Here is a 20,000-nt window from a genome sequence, read left to right as displayed (position 1 = left end):
AACGATCACCGCGACCAGGAACAAGTAGAAGACGTGTTTGTAAGTAATAAGCAGTGTTCAGAGTCAGTTCCCACCACAGCCCGGGGGTCAGCGGTACTTCCTGTATTCCCAAGTACTGCGAGTTCACATCGGGACGCCGCCGTCCACCGTCACTGCGGAGTACTCGGTCTCGGAGGCGTGCGAGCCGTCGATGAGTCTGGCGAGCCCAGTCTTGGTGGAGTACTTGAAGATAAAGGCCTTCATGAGGTCGTAGCGGTAGTTCCTGTTGAGGAAGTTGTAGAGGACGGGGTTGACACAGCAGTGGACCAACGAGAAGCACTGCGTCAGGTGCAGCGCCACGTCCAGGAAGTTCTCCAGCCGGCAGCTGAAGGGAAGGAGGCCGAGCAGGGACAGCGTGTCGAGCAGAAGAACGGCGTGGAACGGCAGCCAGCACACCAGGAAGACCACGATGTAGGTGAGGATGAGCCGGCGGCTGATGCGGCGCTCCTGGTCTGAGCTGGAAGGGATCGCCGTCGCCAGGAGGAGGTAGAAGACCGCGATGACGGGGAAAGGGATAGCGAAGCCGAGTACGATGAAGCTCAGCTGGACACCTGCCATCCACTCGCGAGGGTTGCCGGTCGGGTACACCGGCCGACAGACACCGTCGTGGTGCGATGACTTCACCGCTTGCAGGAAGTAGGTGTCGGGGGCGGACGCCGCCAACGCCAGCAGCCAGACCAGGATGCAGATCAGCCGCCGTACCACCTTCTTCCCGTGGCTGTCGGGCGCATCGGTGAACACTGTGACAGACAGGTAGCGGTCCACGCTCATGCAGGTGAGGAAGAAGATGCTGCTGAAGAGGTTGACGCTGAAGATCAGGTGTGTGAGTTTACAGACGGCCTCTCCGAAAGGCCAGCGACCCCCCCGCAGCAGCGAGGTCACCCACACCGGCAGCGTGGCCACGACGCACAGGTCGGCCACGGCCAGGTTCAGGATGTACAGGTGCGTCTCGTAGCGCTTCCTGTCGGAGCGCAAATTGATCCACACCACCGGGGCGTTGGCAGCGAGGCCGATCAGGAAGATGAAGACATAGAGGACGGAGAGAGCGTGAAGGAGGGCGGCGTGGCTGACGGTGCCTGAACACAGCAGCGTCTCCACGTGGGACAGGTTGTAGTGGTCGGCGGCGGTCAGGTTTAGCTCCTCCCACAGCTCCATGAGCTCGGTGAGGTCGTTGGTGCTCAGACTCATGATGGCGAGGTCAGCTCCACGCCTGGAAAACAGGAACCAGTGAATAAATAATGAGCTCATGAGACAGACAGACACACACACAGGGACCACACACACACACACACACACACACAGACCACACACAGAGACAGATGGACAGATGGACAGATGGACAGGAGGTCAGAGGAGGTCAAACCATCCAGACATCATTAATAAACTAAAACACTTTGACAGGAAACAGATGGAACAATAACCAGGAAGTGTGTGATGATGATCGATCAATAGTGAGATCAATAAAAAAAGCACTGAAGACGGGTTTGACTGCTCCGCTCCTGTCTGAACAAAGAAAGTGTTTCCACTTCCTGTTTGGAGATTTATTCAGCAGGAAAAAAAACAATAATGCTGACTGTTTCTTATTATAGTTTTTATTTTAACGATCAAAACCATGATGGATTTTGAATAAAAAACTAAATCAATCATTTTATATATAACAGACTTTCCCATGTTCTTTGAAGTAACTTTTTCTGCCCATCATCATCATCATCATCATCATCACTCCGTGTTTTCTTTCAGTTTGTTCTCACTCACCAAACTCCACTGAAAAATCTCTCAATTTACTGATGTTGTCGACACAACAAATCCAGGCTTTATACGACAAGATAAGAGTTTTCCAGTCAGAAATCTAAGATGTAAAATACATTTCTATTTTTTTTTTTTACATAACTTTATCTTTAAAAGTGATTTAATTTGGACAAAATTCAACTGATATCATACATTTCACTTAAAAGTCAAAGTCTTTTCTCATTAACTTGTCTTTAAAATTCTAAAAGTTTCCTTTTTCATTAAATTAAAAAGTCATTTAGTGTCCTGTGAGAAGAGGAGGAGGAGGAGGAGGAAGAGGAGGAAGAAACAAAAGAAGAGCAGTCAGAGTTTTATTGGTCCTTCAGTGTAAAATAAAAGCTGAACAGGAGACTATAAAGTGAAAGGTCATGACCTTCAGAATAAAAGTTTACTGTCGAGCTGAAACAAAGATCAATTAGTGGTTCAGTCTGAGGACAGAGAGGAGGAGGAGGAGGAGGAGGACAACGAGGAAGAACACAGATGAAAGAGAGTTTAAAGTAAAATTAACTTTGTTCTTTCTAAACTGAATTTATTTATTATCATGTTGAGAATCAGATGTGAACATCTTGTCCAGTAAAACCAGTTCAGAACGTTTCAGCTGCTTCACACAAACTGGGAGAAATGTTTGAATTTGAACATCAAATCTTTTCTCAGCTGGAGCTCAGTGTTGTGATGCTCTCTCTGTGGTGCGTTTACGGACCCATTCAGGCTTATGTTAATGAGCTCGCGCTGCTCCCACGCTTACAGACAGTGGAACCAGAGCTCCAATTCAGTGTTTACCAGTGGGTTAGATAAGACGCTCCTGAACGCACCCTCAGAGCCGTATAGAGCAGCAGAGCCGTAAAAGCACCATAAAGTCTGACTGCTGTTCATTAAGCAACATCGACAACAGCCTTAGTCACACGCTGCCATCGATTCTGTACCGAACTCCGTTTAATAATGTCCATATTTAAGGAATCTGACCTTATTCACACATTTCTTCAAAGCGTTAAAAAGGCACAAAACGTGGAGGAATGAACAGGATTCAGTCTTCAGTCCGGCCCATGTCTCATACACCATGAAGGGACGCTCGTACTTAAAATCTGCCAACTTTGCATCAGTTTGAGCTATGTGCTGGAATAACTTCCTCCCGTGGAAACACTTCAAAACGACATATTTTTAAATGGAGTCCGGCTTACGAGTCTTCTCAAGACGACCAAACTGCACGACTCGTGGTCACTTGCTGTTTGCCATTTCAGTGCTTCCATACGTGTTTCAGGATTTGCACATGAGGACAGAGCGGGAACTAAACGCGATGAAGAAAATCAACTGTTTAAGGTTTCTTAGTTCACTGGTAGATATTAACAGTTTATAAGCCGTTTATTAATATTTGTAGAGAACAAACGTGATGCACTCTTCAGTTCGGCTCACAGTTCAGAGACCATCACAGGACGGTCGTCCTTAAAGATGTCACTTCTTAGATGTTCAGGTTGAAGGATGTGCTGTAGTTACACTCCACCAGAAGCAGAAATCCGTTAATAAAAGTTGAGATTTCACCATCACAGAATAATATTTGCTGTATTATTTACGTTCCGAATAAATAAGAGGGCAGCCATTGTTACAGGTTTGCTCATAACATTTCACAGTTTTCTTAGGGAAGCGCGTACTTCACAAAACTTCCAAAAAGACTCTTTTCTGAAGGGAGTCTGGCCTGTGACCGCAGAGCCGGTTTACCTGCAGAAACATGCGAGATGGAGCCAAACTACAGTTGGATTTTTAGCATTTAAAGAATTTAAAACACTTACAGGTCGAGCAGGATAAAGCTATGAAGCTGAGCAGAATCCTCTCGGTTAAATCCAGGTCCTGAAGCGGGTTTAAGTCCAGTTTCTCCAGCAGCGAGCGCCAGGCGGACTGAGGCGGACTGACCGGGTCCGTGTTCTCTTTGCGGTTTAGTAAGCATCAGGAGAGAAGAAGAAACGCCCACAGAGAGCAGGATCTGCGGTGATTTATTGCATCTCAGCTGCGGGACAAAACATCTGAAGGATGTGCGAAAAAACTGCGGATTTCCATTTAAACCGCAAACAAAAGCGTCACAGATGCGTGACGTGTAATCTGACAATAAAGTTCTGATTCAGCAGCTTCAGGAAGCTTCTACATTCAGAGGACAGAGTCTATGTTCATTAATATTTCAGATATAAAGGGATTGGATTTTTACTTTTGTCTTTTATGCTTAAATATTAAAAAACACGCAAAGTGTGGAACAAAACTCACAAAGGTCATCATTAAAGTTAGAAAGTTATAAAAAGTTTAAATTCTGATTAGAAATTCAGTTTCACATTCATTCACCCGAAATGTCATTTGAATTACATTTCAAGTTTTAAAAAGTAAAATAATATATACATATATGAAAATATATAATATTTATATTTCTAAATAATAAAACATAATAGTAATATATCAATATGTTATTTAAAATGTGAATAAAACAAATGATACAATTAAAATGAACAAAAAGAGAAAATGATAATTTATATCTTTAAATAAAATAAAAATGGATTTCAACATGGAGATTTTTGTCAACTTTGAGCTTCAGGTTTAAATAAAGTTTGAAGAAACACACACCGGAACAATCTGCGGGATGGCCTCGGGTCAGAGAGGAGGAGGCTGTTTTTATTTACTCTTCTTCTTCTTCTTCCTCCTCCTCCTCCTCCTCCTCTTCTTCTTCTGTGTTTCTGTCACAAACCCGTCCGAGCACTGTCTGGTGCGCATGCGCGGCGTTGCTGCGCTCCGCTGCACAAACACTGAAGAAGAAAGCCAGTGAAACCAGCAGCTGAGATCCCAGTGAAACCAGTTGAGGTCCCAGTGGTGTGAACCCTCCACACAGATCTCATCTGATTTATTGATTTGTTTTTTTAGAATCCCGAGGCCCGTCTCGTGATGACGTCACGCAGGTAAGCTCTGAAATTCAAACATTCAACATTTCAGCTTTTCACTTGTTGTGTCAGCGTGTTTTTCTTTGCATTTTGTGAGGCTGTGTTGGTGTTTCCATGACAACAGACTCTGATTGTCCTCTTTGATGTGACACTACCAAAGTGCTGTGCTGTGATTGGCTGCAGCTTCAGACTGAGACAAACTGTGGAAGATCATAATGACTTTTTAATTTGATTTTAAACGTCAGATCATGGTTTTGTATAAATTGTGACTTTTTTGAAGAAGTTTAAAAGTCATCGTTTGTTCTCAGAAAGTCATAAATTGTGAGTCAAAGTTTTGAAACAAAGACGTCACATCAGAAATGATTCTAAAGTTTTCACTATTTGTCAGAAATGTGACGGATTCAATTTTAATGATAAAAATACGTGAAAACACAGTTCAGTTTCCAACATAGTGAAGCATGAAAAATAATCAAAAAACTATTTTAAAATCTTAATGAATGTTATTTAAAAACGATTCACTTCAATGAAAAGACATAAAAACTATAAACTCTGGAGGTTACTACATGGATTATTTTGAAATCAGAGCCTTGACTCAATAAAGGCAGCAGGTTAAGGTCCAGATCTGAAGCAGGTTAAGGTCCAGATCTGGAGCAGGTTCAGGTCCAGATCTGGAGCAGGTTAAAGTCCAGATCTGGAGCAGGCCATTAGCAGGTTCAAATCCACAACGCGTGAACAACTGTGAACTGACACCTGATCCTGACTCGAGGGCCATTTCAGTTTTGGTTAAACTTGAGTCACTGTGGCCTCAGTCTCTTATGTCTCCTCTGATTGGTCCTCAGCTCCTGTAACAGGAAGTGGGTGGCGGCTCACAGCGCTCTCCAGGGCCTCCTTCAGGAGGAGCTTCTTGTGGAGCCTCCTGGTCCTCAGACGAATAGGCTGCATGTCTTTCAGGACCGAGCTGTACTTTACCTGAAGTACCTGCAGATCTTCCGCAGTCTGGAGGAGGTCTACGAGCAGCTGGTGCAGCCTCAGAGGAGGCAGATGGTCCGGATGGTCCTGGAGGGGCTCACGGGTCGACTCCTGGAGCTCAAGAGTCAGATGGTGGAGCTGGAGCTCTCAGAGTTTCACTACTTTGATGAACTGCTGCTGGATCTGAAGATGACACCGGTGAGTCCAGGAAACCATCAGAACCGATCCCTTCCGGACATAATCCCTGGAAGAAAACTGGTTTACAGCAGCTGATAAAATTCAAACTTTCTCAAAAACTTTGTCTCTTTTCACCCTCCGGTTGAACAAAGGAGGGGAAGCCACACGAACTGGAAAATAAATCTACAAAGAAAAAAGTGTGACTTCCTTCGGAGATCAGGATCTCTGACGATCCAGAACAAACCTCCAGAAGTCCACTGAGAAACCAGAGAAGAAGACAATTCACACCTTGCCTCAGAATCTTCATGTTTTTAGCTCTCTTCAGTGTCACAGTGATCCAGTGAAACCAGCTCAAAGTCTGAGAGGACACATTAAATGTCCAGTTAACTCCTGTGAGTAGAGAACAGCTAACTGTAGTCCTCTGGATCATATTCATGTACATTTGTATTTGCAGAAGGATCTGGAGATCCCTGTCCCACGGTACTGTCTGAGAGACCAGATTCAGCTGCTGAGACACAAACAGACCATGTTCACCAACATCCTGGATCCACAACGAACCAACCGCACGGTCAGAGAGAAACCAGTCCTGATCAGAACCAGTCTGTGTTTATAAAGTCCAGTTTTTAAATCTTTCTTTCTCTGGTCCCTGCAGGCGACTTCGGTCCAGTCCATGACTCTGGAGGAGGCCGCTCGTCTGCTGCAGGTGTCTGAGCGCGCTCGGCAGGGACGAACCAGAGCCCAGTTCGTGAAGATGCTCGTCCAGTCAGAGAAAGGCGTCCACAGACACACCTGGAAACCCACCAGCCTGACCCAGACTCAGGCCGCGATCCTGATCCAGAAGGTGATGGATCTGAAACATCTGAATACATAAATGCAGAAATCAGATCACTTCGTATGAACGTCCCCCTCATAGAACCGTCTCGACTTTCGAGTCAGAATTAAGATTTTTACACAAAACTGTGACGGCTCAGTTCAAGTTTTGACTTTTTATTACAGTTAAAATCACAGAAAGGAAAATGAAAGTACCTCAAACTAGGACATTTTAACGTGTCTTTAAATGCTCATGAAGACACCAAAGTGGGTCGAGGACAGATGCTTCCACACATTCATGGACTCAACATGTGAGTCACCTCTCTATGGAAGGTTCTTCCAGAACCATCTGCAGTGCGTGAACCACTTCACCGGCATTTTGACCCCACACTGCCCTGACAGCTACCTTCTCCTCACTGGGTGGGGGCAGTTATTTCTTACATCCTGGTGAGCAGCAACCAGTTAAATTCATTTCACAGTTTTACCAAAGCAGAGAGCGACAACACAAACGGAACAAGAAGCACTGACAATCCTCAGGACCCAAATCAGCAGTCCACCCTGCGAAGACGGGTCAGATGGCCTCTCTAGGCTGTCCTGCAGACCTCGGTGCAGCGTTTTCTGCTTCAGGGAAGTGGAGGAAGTTCCTTTCACACCTGGAGTGAAACCTGATTTGCCTTCTTTATTTCTGTTTGAATCTGTGAATCTTTATTGTTTGACTGTTTGAACATGAACCAAATATGCTAAAAACATGCAGTCAGATGAACATCAAACCTTTCATTGTGGTGTTTCAGGTGTGGAGAGGTCACAGCCAGAGGAACCGGACCAACAGACAGAGAACTGAGGAGATGATATTTCTGGGAATGGTAATGTTCTCTCACCCAACAACACAAACTGCAGGACTCAGATCAACTGTATATTCACTGGTTACCGTTATTTCTCTGGTTCCTCATATGCCTTCATAGTTGCTTGTGATCTTCTGGTCCTCAGATCCCAGCAGAGCCTCCTGGTCCCAGTTCATCTCAGGTCCAGGCCGAGCAGGTGTCAGTGCATCGGAGGCTGATCCAGGATCAGAACGAGGGGCAGTACCAAAGAGCCCAGCTAAGTGTGAAGAAGTCAGTTCGAGAAATGGAGGGAACCAACATCAGGGAGACCCTGCAGGAACAGATCCGTCAGTGGTTCATCGAGTGCAGGTGAGTCCTGAACCTCAAATGTGTTGTCTCTGGTTTCTTTGGTTCTTTTCTGGGTCGTCATGGTTCCATTTCTTTCTTCCCCTGAGTCTTCCTGTGGTTTTTCTTTTTTGGCTATTGTGGCTCCTCCAGTCGGTCCCGTTCCCTTCATTTCTTTGTTTTGTTCTCCTTTTCTTTTGGTTCCTTTGATTCCTCAGTTCCTTCCTACTCTTCCTCCCTCCTGTCGTCAGTGGCTTCCCTGTTCCTCCTCTCTTTCTTCCTACCTGGTTTCTCTTCAGCTTTTTTGAATCATTGTAGTTGGTCTGGTTCTTCCTCTGGTCCTCCTAGTTTTACTGCTGGTTTTCAGCTATTATGTGTAATTCAGTTCCTCTGCTGCCTTTGATTTATCATCTGGTTCCTTTGCATCCTCCTTTGTTTCCTCTAGTTCTTCCTCCTGTGTTTTCTTTGTTTTTTTCTGGTTCTAAGCCTGGTTCCCCTGGTCCTTTCCTGTTCTCTTTACCTCCTCTGGTTCCTCTTATTTCAGGGCGTCAAAGTCTGCGTTTTTTGAGTTTTTTGATTAGTTAGATTTGTACACAGTAATACAGACTCTCCAACACAATGATAGAACCGACAGGATCCTTGAGATTGATGAATCAGACCAAGTCCATCAGAGTCCTTCATCAGGTCCACAGAAGGTCAAAGGTCAGGGAACCGACCCACAGACATAAACCTGTCCCCCACTTTAATTAGCTTTAGCTGTTTGTCAGATTCAATTAAATATTCTGTTTTTGACACCAACCGACTAACTGAAAAAACAGCTGATTTCACCGCGGGACAGGAAACTGAAACCTGTGATTTAGCTCATCTTCATCAGTAGCAGGTGAAGGTTCACCTGAGTTTGAAGAAGAGCAGAGAGCGAAGCAGTTAAACATTCAATTAGTGGACATTTAATCATGTCTGACAGAAGTGACTCCAGCCAATCAGATGCTGTCAATCAGTGTTGACCTTTGATCTTTAGGAGCCTTTTAGACCTAATGAAGGTCTCAGTGCCTGGGCACTGAGGCCCCCTTGTGGCTCCATATGGAGGCTAACGATGTTGCCGACTCTTCCTCTCCAGTCATCCTCTTCTCAGTTTTGCCAGTTTTGTTCTGAGAAACTCTGAACACTGAATCCTGAACCAGGTTAGAAGAGACTTCAGTTTCTTTTTTAGTCTTATGGTCACAGAGAAGCTGCCATGTCTGGATGGGAAAGGTCTTGTTTCTAGTCCAGACACCTTGAAGAACCCTCCTGACTCCAGCATCTGGTTTGGTTTTTCAGTGGTTGTACAGAAGCCTGAACTGTGAAAACTATGGAGGCTTGGGAAGGGGGGCTGGGCCCTGAAGTACCTGAAGCTGTATAGATAAGATAAATAATTGAGTCCTGCCAGCAGCTGATTTTTAGTTTCAGTCTGTGGCCCCTCAAAGGCTGACGAAGAAGCGTGGAGCTGGAAGCAGTCTTTGCTGCTGAGGAGGATCATCTCATTTTGGGGGGGGGGGGGGGGGGGGGGAAATCACCCTCTCCCCCTCCCTCCACACATGGATGGCTGACATTGTCTCAATCCTACAGATGGAAAGTTTCTTCTTCTTTTTATAATTGTGTGTTTCTGTCTCGTTAGATTTTGTCTAACCTGAAGAATAAGAAATAAAAACATCTCATTTCTGATGAATATGTAACTGAATGACTTCTGTTTGTGTGTTTTTCCCTCTCTCTTGCCTGCAGGGATGCCACAGGAAGGTTTCCAGAGTTTCCTGACACTGAAGACGGAGGATCAGCTTCATTATTCAGTCAGAAAACACCTGAACAGGTGAGCACACCTGCGGGTTTTTTAATAATTCTACATTTGAGGGATAAATTTAATGTTTTCGTGTCATCAGGTTTCAGCTGAGCTGGCAGCGAGGGGGCAGGAAAGACAGAAGAAGAAGAGAGAGAAGAGAGGAGGACCAGAGAAGAAGAAAAAGATGACAGGAAGGAAGAAGAAAGAGGAAGCAGAGGTACACCAGCTTTAATTCACAGAATAAGTTCATTAAACTGGATCAATAACAAACTAATGCAGAAATGAGTACATTTAAAAACTATTTAGTCTTTTCTAACTTTATTTTGACCATTTTTGAAGTTTTATTGTGAAGGACAGTCACAGTCTAGGGACAAACTGCCATTATTAAGTGAATGCTGGTCTGGTCTGATGTCTTCTGGTCTGATGTGGTCTGGTCTGATGTGGTCTGGTCTGATGTGGTCTGTTGTAGGAAGATGACAGTTGGACGAATCCTGTCAGCTGTTTCCTCTCTGAAGTCGTCAAAGGAGACAGAATCTACTCAGGTGAGTCTAAATCTCCTCTTATTACTGTGCCGTTACTGTTCCTGAGGAAGGAGGAGGAGGAGGAGGAGGAGAGGAAGATGAGTTGAATAAAACAATCAGTCATTTTCAAACATTATTTACAGAAATAAAAAGTTAAATAAAAACTTTCTTTTTCTAATAATCACTTGAATAAATGAATAATAGCGAGTTCGTCTGAGGTCACAGCTGCTTCACTTGTTCTTCTTGTTTTGATTTTTTGGGCTGAGGTCTGATCTTATCCACCAGCTGCTCTGTGATTGGCTCTGAGCCCGCTGCTCACACAGGACGTACACACTTCCAGGCTGGAAGTGGAGCCGTTAGCGGCAGGAAGTGGCTCCTGGGAGTCGCCGAGGACAATCGGGATCCGTCGGCTGCACCTGGATCAGCTTATTTTACTGTTGTTAACACTTCCTGTCTCGTCCTGAGAAAATAAAGGTTCTCACACACCTGACTCTTCCTGTTTCCGTGTGTTCAGACGTGTGGCATCGCCGTGATGACCAACAACAGAGTGTTGATGTTCAGCTGCTCAGAGAGGCGAAGAGACAGGAAGTGGAACAGGAAGTCAGACTTCAGGTGAGTCGTGGTTTTGTCATGTTAACTGATAAAACCTCTTTTTTTTGGGTGAACTGGTCCTTTAAATCTGAATTTAATTTGAATTCACAGTCGTCCTCGTTGTAATTCTTTACAGGTTATTGTTTTTAATGAATTACATGTTTGTAACTTTTTACAGTGCATCCGTCGGATGTGTTTTTCGCTTTCGTCCTCCACTTTGTTTTTTTACCGCCCATCAGTCGATTGTGTTTTTTACAGTGTATTCCCTGATTTTAATCTTTTACAGTACAGCTGATGGTTTTGAATATTTTCCAGGTTTCCAGGCTGAAGTTTTGAAATAAACTTCCACGGTGATCTTTTGGAATATTTTGGAATAGTTTCAGCTGTCTCTGCTGTGTGAAGCTGTGGGTGTGTTTCATTTCTTCATATTGTCAGGTGGATGAGCTGATGAGGGTGGAGCTGACACACCTCAAACTGGCTGTCGACAAAACAAAGACCAAGACCAAGAGAGGAAACAGAAAGGTCAGAGTCCATGAATACCTCCTCCTCCACATGGTCCAGGCCTTTAGGAGCGCGCCGCGTTTGTTTGTGTGTTTTAAACCGTCCCAACACGTTTGAAACATGTTAAATTCAGAAAAAGCCGAAGCTGATGAGTGAAACGTTAAAGATATTGTTTTAATTGAGTTTATGTCAGAAAGAATCTGTTTTAAACCAATTAATTTTGACGAGGGGCCAGATGTAGTGTTGGAGGGGCTAACCAACAATAACTTAATTCTGCTCTGTAAAAAGCATTGAATTATATATTTTTGATTAGTTGCTGCTGGTAATCAGTAGAATAAGAACATTCTGACGTAGAACACAATTAAAAAATCAATTTTCTGCTCAGGGTTCACTTCTGTCACTTAATCCAGAATTTTTCCCGTCAGATTTGTCACACCTGTCAGCTTGTTCCATTTCAGTCCCAACTTGTCCAAACATGCGTTTCCCTCCATGAATAAATCCCCCCCGGGTGTCGTCCCTTTCATTGACCGCATGGCCGCAGTGGTAGATATCCCACGTATGGAAATGAGTAGCTGGGCAAAGCTTGATCAGACAAGTTCTTGTATTTCTCCTCGTGTTTGGTAGCATTCAGACACTACTGGGCTGCCAGTGAGGGTCTGGTGGATTCAAGTTGTAATCGTTGACCAGCATCACCTGGGCAGTGGAGGAAATAATTATTTGATCACTGATTTTGCAAGTTTGCCTGCCGACAAAGAAACGAACGGTCTATAATTTTAGGACCATTTTAACAGTGAGAGACAGAATATCACAAAGAAAATCCAGAAAACCACAGAAACATATCTATTAATTGATTATATTAATTGATTCAGATAAGTATTTGAACCCCTCCATCCAACCATAACGGATTCTGGCTCACACAGATTAGTCCTTTACTCCTAATCTCAACCTGTTACCTGTATTAAAGACACCTGTCCACAGAATCAATCATCAGACTCCAACCTAAAAGAGCTGTCTCAGGTCATCAGGGACAAGACTGTAGACCTGCACAAGGCTGGAATGGGCTACAAGACCATTGGCATGAAGCTGGGTGATTGATGTGATTATACGCCAATGAAAGAAGCACAAAGTGACTGTCAGTCTCCCTCCACACAAGATCTCACCTCATCATCATGAGAAAGGTGAGGGATCCGCCCAGAACTACACAGGAGGAGCTTGTTAATGATCTCAGGGCAGCTGGGACCACAGTCACAGAGAAAACCATTGGTAACACACCACGCCGTAATGGATTAAAGTCCTGCAGCGCCTGTAAGGTCCCCCTCCTCAAAAAGGCACCTGTACAGACCCGTCTGAAGTTCGCCAATGAACACCTGGATGATTCAGAGAATGCTGGGGAGAAGGTGATGTGGTCAGATGAAACCAAAATCGAGCTCTTTGGTAACAATAAGGTGCGCCGTGTTTGGAGGAAGAGGAATTCTGACCCCAAGAACACCACCCACACCATCATGTATCCTGGGTGACAACCTCCTTCTCTCAGCAGGGCGCTAGAAATGAGACGTGGATGGGTCTTCCAGCATGACAGTGACCCAAAACATGCAGCCAAGGCAACAAAGGCCTGGCTCCAGAGGAAGCACATTAAGGTGGCCTAGCCGTCTCCAGACATATAGAAAATCTATGGAGGGAACTGAAGCTTCGAGTTGCCAAGCCTCGAAATCCGAAAGATTTGGAGATTATCTGCGAAGAGGAGGGGTCTAAAAATCCTCCTGAGATGTGTACAAACCTGGTCGTCAACTACAGGAAACTTCTGACCAACAAGGGTTTCTGCAGCGAGTACTCAGCAGTGCTTTGACAGGGATCAAATACTGAAATATTTAATATGTTTTATTTAATGTGGTTTTCTGGATTTTCTTTCTGGTTTTCAGTCTCTGTTCAATAAAACCTGCCATCAGTGAGTGTTCAAATAATTAACTGTTCACCTGCACATGTGGGTCCTGACATAAATAAAAAAAGGCAATATTTTCAGAATAAAAGCATCACAGCCATATTGTGTGCACAGCATAAATATATTTTTTATTTTATTCTATTTATTCTTTATGTCTAGTTTACAGTTGACCTCACATGGGCCAGACAGGGACCCCGAACGGGCCGGATGTGGCCCGCGGGCCGTAGATGCCCAGGTCTGTTTAAACAGGGTCGGAACATGTTTGGAATCAGGGTCATAGAAACATTTTATGTAGCTTTATTTTATTTGTAGAAGAAGAAGAAAACCAAAAAAAAGAAGAAGAGAGCCGACCTGACAGCAGACAGGTGAGTTCACCTTTTGGGATGTTCTCTGAGCTGTGATTGGTTCCTGTGTCTTTATTGAGCTGTGATTGGTTCTTCTCTCAGGTCTTTACAGTCTCTGTATGAGGAGTTGATTCTGGAGGGTGTCCTCATCCAACCAATGAGCATCAAGCTCTCTGACTATATCGGTAACAACAACATCAACGCCTTTTATTTTGAACAAACTGTTTGTAACCACGTGCAGGCCAGTTGCTCGGCAACAGCAGATTTTGAAGTTGATCATTTTTCAAGCAGAAATCTGAAAGAACACTTTCATGATATTAAACTTTTGTCATTTATGTATATTTTTATCTGTTACACAGTCGTGCTTATTGTGTCTGCATTGAAAGAAAAAGTGTCTTTAATAATTTGTCTCCTGTTTTTTAAACTACATTTTAGTCTCGTTGTTTTTTGGAAAGTCATCGTTAGTGTTCAGTGAAGTCTCATCTTCATCGTGGAAAAAACATATTTCATCATAGGTTTGATTGATGATGTAACTGTAGTTCACAGTTTGTTTTAGTAAATCTTTTAACTTCACTGTCTCTGCCTCACCTGTCTGTCTCACCTGGTGTCCATCTGTCCAGGTGAGTACAGCTACCTGGGCTCAACTCTCAGACAGGTGAACACTGAACCGATGCCATCTCTATCTGATATCAGACAGCTCATCACTCTGTACAGCGTCCTGCCTCTGGGTCAGTCAACAGCTCATCAATAATGTCTAATTATTCTTTGTCTTACTTCTGCTCGTTAGTTAGCCGTCTTGTGAGAACTACAGTTCCCATGATGCTCTGAGGGATGTAAAAAGGAAGTTTAATGTTGGCCTGATGTTTTGTTTACATTGAGTCACAGTGTGTTCATGAATAGTCTGCTGACTTAGCTGTTAGCCGCTCCTGTTAGCCGCTCCTGTTAGCAGCTCCTGTTAGCCGCTCCTGTTAGCCGCTCCTGTTAGCAGCTCCTGTTAGCAGCTCCTGTTAGCAGGACAGCGAAAACCTGAAGACGTGAAGATTCTCAGGGAAGTTCTGCAGACGAGATTTAGCATTTGAACTGAAACCAAACCAGGTTCTGACCTTTAACGTAGCTCTTTTTGAGATCTGCACTGTGATGTTTGAAGTTCTGTTTCACCTGTTGGAAGAGGTTTCCCATCATCCTTCACTCATCACAGTGATGTCACACATCACCTTCAGACACTGATCCCTAATTTTCCCTCCAGGATCCCCGACGGTCCTGAAGGAGTTCCCGGCGGTAAAGACTCTGCTGCTGGCTGGTCCGTCTGGAGTTGGCAAGAAGATGTTGGTTCACGCCGTCTGCAACGAGACTGGGGCTCACCTGTTTCACCTGAGCCCCGCCCACCTGAGCACCAGGTATCCCAGCAGAGGAGGAGCCGCCTACCTGCTGCACCTGATCTTCAAGGCAAGCCTCGTCGACAAATCTGTGCTTTCCCTTAATGTGTCAGAGTCAGTTCACTGATTCGTCTCCTGCTTCTCTGACTGTGTCTGTATCATAATTGTCAGCATCTGTTCTCTGATTGGTGTTGTGTCTCCGGTCAGGTGGCAGGTGAGCTGCAGCCATCTGTCATCTGGATTGAAGACGCAGAAAAATGGTTCTACAGGAAAGCTCTGAAAAGCGGTCGAAAGGTCAGGAAAATAATGAAGCATTCACTGAAAATAGATCATCAGAGTGTCTAATGTTCTAACAGGATTTTATTCTGAAGGTCTGAAGCTGCAGTTGTTGTTTTATTCTGAAGTTCAGAAGGTACAGTTATATTTTATACTGAAGGTCTCCAGTGTTTTTAATCAGCCTGTGCTGCCCCCTGCTGGCTGCTTTGCTCCATCACACTGAACAGAGATGATTCATATTACGTTATAAACATTGTAAAAGGATTGAAACAAAACCAATAAAAACTTCCAGGTGTTCAAAAAGACATTTACAGTTTCTCCTCAAAATGTCTCAATAAGAACTGATGGAGATTTTATGAAATATGAAATATTAAATGTTAACATCTGAATACTTTCTGTCTACATCCTGTTTTTATCTCAAAGTTCATCACAAAAACACAAAATTTATAAATAACATTCAAAATGTTATCAAATAAACACTAAATGTATTAATACAACTCAAATTTGATTAAATAAAAACTAAACCTCAAAATGTTTGAAACTTTATAACTTTATCGTTTTAGCTGATGAAACGAGGCTACATTTATTTTGGAACTATAAATATTTTTTAGATGACCAGATTAAAATTTTCTACCAAACCCTTTTGACCGCTGAAGGAATCAAACAAGTAAAACTGAGACTGAGCTGGTCCAACCCGAAACTGGATTCTTCCTGGTCTGGAAATGGGCCAGACCGTCCAGCCTCGGGTCCGTCAGTGCGCTGCTTAAACTTCTCGATGTTTGTTCCAGTTTGATCCTCGGAGGTTGAAGAAGAACCTCCTGAAATCTCTGAAGGCTCTGAAACTGGAGGATCGAGTTCTGGTGATCGGGACGACTCGAAGACCGTTTGATGCCGACGTTAAACCGTTCTGTAAAGTCTACAAGAAGATCATCCTGATCCCAAAACCAGACTACAGCTCCAGACTGGGTGAGTAGAGTCTGTACAGCCCTTAAACTACAGTTAGATATATGCTGAGCAGTTACTGCTAGTATTAGTGTGTGTATTTATACATATAGCTAGCTAGCCACTGTGCTATCAGCTGATCCAGAGTCTCAGGGTTAACTGCTGATCCAGAGTCTGTGGATCAGGGTTAAGCGCTGTTTGGCTGCACCTTTGCTGCCGTTCTTGTGCGACTAGCTCGACGTAGCTGTAGCAACACGTCTGTCCTGAGTACACAGGCAGAGGGCTCTATGCAGGTAGGCCGGTGGACAGGCAGGTGTTTTATTATAGGCCTGCAGCAGTCAGAGCATTTGATTTATTGATTGCTGTCAGGACGTAAAGAGAATTTCAATAAATATAAAAATGTGCCTAAAATACTTCACCAGCTGTGACTAATTATTACCAACATTATTAGCATGTACAGCATAACCTGCTAGAATTTGTATATTAAGCATTATGACATATATTCTCCATCCTAATATACCAATATTATCATATTATCAGTATAACAACTAATACACTGGCAGGTTGAGCATTAGCCTTTTTTTATTTGCATGCTATGTTACAGGTGAACTTAAATGTGACCATGTTAACATGGAGTGCTAACAGTGTAACACTAACATTAGCATGTTAGCATGCTTGCAGTCAACATTTAAACATAATAGCATGCTGTTTCAGCATCAGCATGTCGAAATGTTTGAAGTTATCACTGTAACATTTCAGCATGTTATATTAGCATTAAGCTTCATGCTAATGCTAACATCATTCTCCCTCAGTTCTTTGGAGGGAGCTGCTGCGCCGCGAGGGGGCAGAGCCCGGTCCGGGTCTGGACCTCAGCTCATTGGCTAAGATCACCGACGGCTTCACGCAGGGTCACATCCTGGAGGCGGTCCGCTCGGTGCTCAAACCCTACAGGCTGAAGAAGCTCCGCCTCCAACCGCTAACCGCCGCAGAGTTCATCCAACCGTTGTCAAGAATGGAGCCGGTGTACAGGGAGGAAGAGGAGGCCTTCAAGGTCAGAGAGAACTTTATTTGATAAAGAAATGAGTATGTTTTGTGGTAAACAGTGCAGATTGCTAGCTCTGATGCTATTGAGCCGCTGAGGTGTGTTACTATGTGGCAGCTGATTGGTTGATACGTCTGTCTTCACTTCCTGTGGAGGGTTTGTGTCAATTATCATAAAAGCAGAAGTTTTCACGCTCCAAACCGGTTTGTTCAGGTTTGGTTCAGGAAGACGCCACTGGGCAGGAAGAAGGCTCGAGCTGCCAGAACCAGCGAAGAAGAGGGAGGAGGAGGAGGCAAAGCAGGGAGGAAGAAGAAGAGCACAGAGGACAAAAAGAAGATGATGAAGAAGTAATGAACAAGATTACTGGACAGTGTTTGGTTTTTATTTTCCTGTTAGATATTCTGATGTGTGAATGTACGGAATCGATTTGATTAATTTGTGGTTAAACTACTAATTTAATCCTTTATTCTGAAGTAGAAAATAACTTTCTATTACCAACCTGCAAAGTAATAAATACTCTGTAGCTCAGTTATTTCCCCTCATAATAAAGACGCAACATCATATTTTAATGAATCTGTCTCACATTGTCGCTCTTCTGTAAATTAATGAAACTCTTCGGCTTCTTCATATATTTTCATTTTACACAAAACTACAAAATTCCCAAAAGGTGACAAATGTTGATTTACTGAATTTCAATTAAAAAAAACTCCAGTACAGTTTTATCACGTATTTTATGATATAATATAATCTGAATATTTCAAGTTAACGCTGCAGTTCAGTAACCTGCCACCAGCATGACTGCAGAGACACACCTGGAGATAATCAGCTGTCGTACAGGTGAACACGAGCAGAACAATGAACTCTTCTGTGTGTTTACATCGCGGTCACTTTGTCGACTGTGTGACTGAAGGGAAGGAGAGTAAAATGACATGAAAGTAAATGTAGCTTTGTGTGTGATAAAACAGGTCCACATATTTTAAAGAGTCTACAGGTAAACAGGTAAATTTAGACTTTATTAATCCTTTTAAAACATCATGTGAGAGCGCAGATATACAGCACAGCGATAGAAATGAAGCCCAGCCGTTGATTAGTGAATTTATCAAGAATATTCAGTGCAGTTTGAATTATTTACAGGCAGAAGAAACAAAGAGCTCGTTTATTATTTAAAGCTGAAGCGTATCATGTGAACTACAGGTGCTGTACCACTAAAGGCAAAAACCGTAAAAACACCATGTTTTCTAAAGGGGTTTGGTGTCAAATGCAGCTGTGATACAACTCTAAATTTTACTTTTTGTGCAAATTCAGTGCAGTTTGAGGGAATTCAGGCACTGATTATCTATCTGTTCATCCATCCATCCATCCATCCACCCATCCACCCATCCACCCATCCACCTATCCATCTATCCATCTATCTATCTATCTATCTATCTATCTATCTATCTATCTATCTATCTATCTATCTATCTATCTATCCATCCATCCATCCATCCATCCATCCATCCATCCATGAAATGAAGCATTTTACACTGTGAAGCTTCTCATTCATCCAGGTCAGGGTTCCTCTAAGTGCGTCAATGTGGCTGCAGGTTTTCATTCCAACCAATCAGCATCAGGGGATCACTGAGTCGTCAGCTGAAGACTGAGATCAGCTGATTAGCTGGTTCCAGCCTGGTGAGCTCCTCCTTGGTTTGCACGAAAACCTGCAGCTACAGAAGATCTTTGTCCTCATCAGAGAGGCTTTTTTAGTTCGGGAGTCTCAGGCATTGATCATGGGCAGGATCGTCGACCCACCCAGCGATCATGTGACTCACACGAGTCCTGACGTTGCCTTTGTGAAGCACTGAGAATCATAACTGAGGTTTTTCTGCTCGTCCTTGCTTTGCAGACTGAGCTGAGATCAGGTGTTTGTACCTCTTGCAGCAGGTGACAGGTTGTTCTGACCAGGTGTTTCAGCAGGTGTGTCAGATAATGATTGTATTCAAACTGCAGTATTTCACTGTTTTTATGTTGAACTCTCAGAAACAGAAAAAGCAGTTCCATCAGGACAGGAAATGACTTTTTCCTGCAGCTTCTCCGCTTCCTGTCTCTGGGTCAGAGGTCACAGTCAGATGCTGAGTCAGCAGGAAATCCTGATGTTCAGGTTTGAATCAGAGTGAGCCCTGGAGCAGCTGATCCAGGGTCAGCTTGATTTAACACATCTATTCTGACTCAACATCATCACAGTTTTAATTTCTCTGTTGTTATTATTAGATCAATACTAATAATTTCCCCCCCTTGTTTAATTTTTATTATTATTTTCAGTACTTTATTGTTGTAGTTGTATTGTTATTATTTTGTATTTTTATATAACATTATATATAAGATAATATATTCAATGTGTATTTATTTAGTACTTATATTCATTATTTATACTGTATTTATTTATAATTCTCAAAATCTCAAAAAATAAAAACTAGAAAGAATGAGTATAAACAATAATACATTTTAGAAATTTATTGTTTGTGTTTTATGTTATTAATGTCATTAAACACAATATAAATAATGTAGTTTATGCTCATGCAGATATTTTAATGGATGTTTAAAACAAACTCTAGAAATCTAAATGAGGAAATGAATGAACAAAAAATAAACATGTGACGCGATGAAGATGAATTTAATCTGTGAAAAGTTTATGACAACATGAAGAGTTCACACAAAATAAATCACATGATCATTTTAAGGGTTAAATGTCAACTTCATTCGTTTAATATGAAACAAACTAAAAACTTTGATTTCGTTAGAAATGGAGCAGTGA

General features: G+C 43.1%; 3 protein-coding genes across 4 annotated transcripts in view; 1 reads left to right on the top strand and 2 right to left on the bottom strand.

The window, feature by feature from the left end:
* ackr3b (atypical chemokine receptor 3b) overlaps positions 1-3,698 on the bottom strand; it is a 4,415-nt gene extending 717 nt beyond the window's left edge. Inside the window, exons 1-2 of the mRNA XM_041966361.1 lie at positions 3,612-3,698; positions 1-1,249 (exon numbers count right to left, since the gene is read on the bottom strand). The exon at positions 1-1,249 is cut by the window's left edge and continues 717 nt beyond it. Of these exons, the coding sequence (XP_041822295.1) occupies positions 124-1,227 (1,104 nt within the window). The 5' untranslated portion in view covers positions 1,228-1,249; positions 3,612-3,698 and the 3' untranslated portion in view covers positions 1-123. The remainder of the gene's footprint in view (positions 1,250-3,611) is intronic.
* Positions 3,699-4,743: 1,045 nt separating this feature from the next.
* LOC121627652 (dynein regulatory complex protein 11-like) lies at positions 4,744-17,739 on the top strand. The gene is made up of 19 exons (XM_041966678.1): positions 4,744-4,757; positions 5,579-5,906; positions 6,340-6,453; positions 6,538-6,726; positions 7,487-7,558; positions 7,683-7,885; positions 9,620-9,704; positions 9,775-9,852; positions 10,144-10,216; positions 10,641-10,807; positions 11,222-11,308; positions 13,539-13,591; positions 13,673-13,755; positions 14,191-14,298; positions 14,817-15,016; positions 15,154-15,240; positions 16,011-16,188; positions 16,977-17,215; positions 17,420-17,739. The coding sequence occupies exons 1-19, from the start codon at positions 4,744-4,746 to the stop codon at positions 17,555-17,557; spliced, it is 2,496 nt and encodes an 831-aa protein (XP_041822612.1). The 3' UTR covers positions 17,558-17,739.
* A 2,103-nt stretch (positions 17,740-19,842) lies between these two features.
* Positions 19,843-20,000, bottom strand: part of LOC121627174 (sorting nexin-9-like) — a 10,945-nt gene continuing 10,787 nt past the window's right edge. For both annotated transcript variants that reach the window (XM_041965891.1, XM_041965892.1), the window contains exon 17: positions 19,843-20,000. This exon is cut by the window's right edge and continues 87 nt beyond it. The gene's annotated coding sequence lies outside the window, so the exon portion shown is untranslated.

Source organism: Chelmon rostratus, chromosome 24 (genome assembly GCF_017976325.1).
Source record: "Chelmon rostratus isolate fCheRos1 chromosome 24, fCheRos1.pri, whole genome shotgun sequence".
NCBI lineage: Eukaryota > Metazoa > Chordata > Actinopteri > Chaetodontiformes > Chaetodontidae > Chelmon > Chelmon rostratus.
This window is presented reverse-complemented; position numbering and strand designations above follow the sequence as displayed.

Bases quoted from the DNA above. Each gene is read 5' to 3' on its own strand.
- LOC121627652 (XM_041966678.1), top strand. The intron at 6,454-6,537 runs GTCAGAGAGAAA...TGGTCCCTGCAG, and splicing joins CACAACGAACCAACCGCACG to GCGACTTCGGTCCAGTCCAT. The intron at 10,808-11,221 runs GTGAGTCGTGGT...TCATATTGTCAG, and splicing joins AACAGGAAGTCAGACTTCAG to GTGGATGAGCTGATGAGGGT.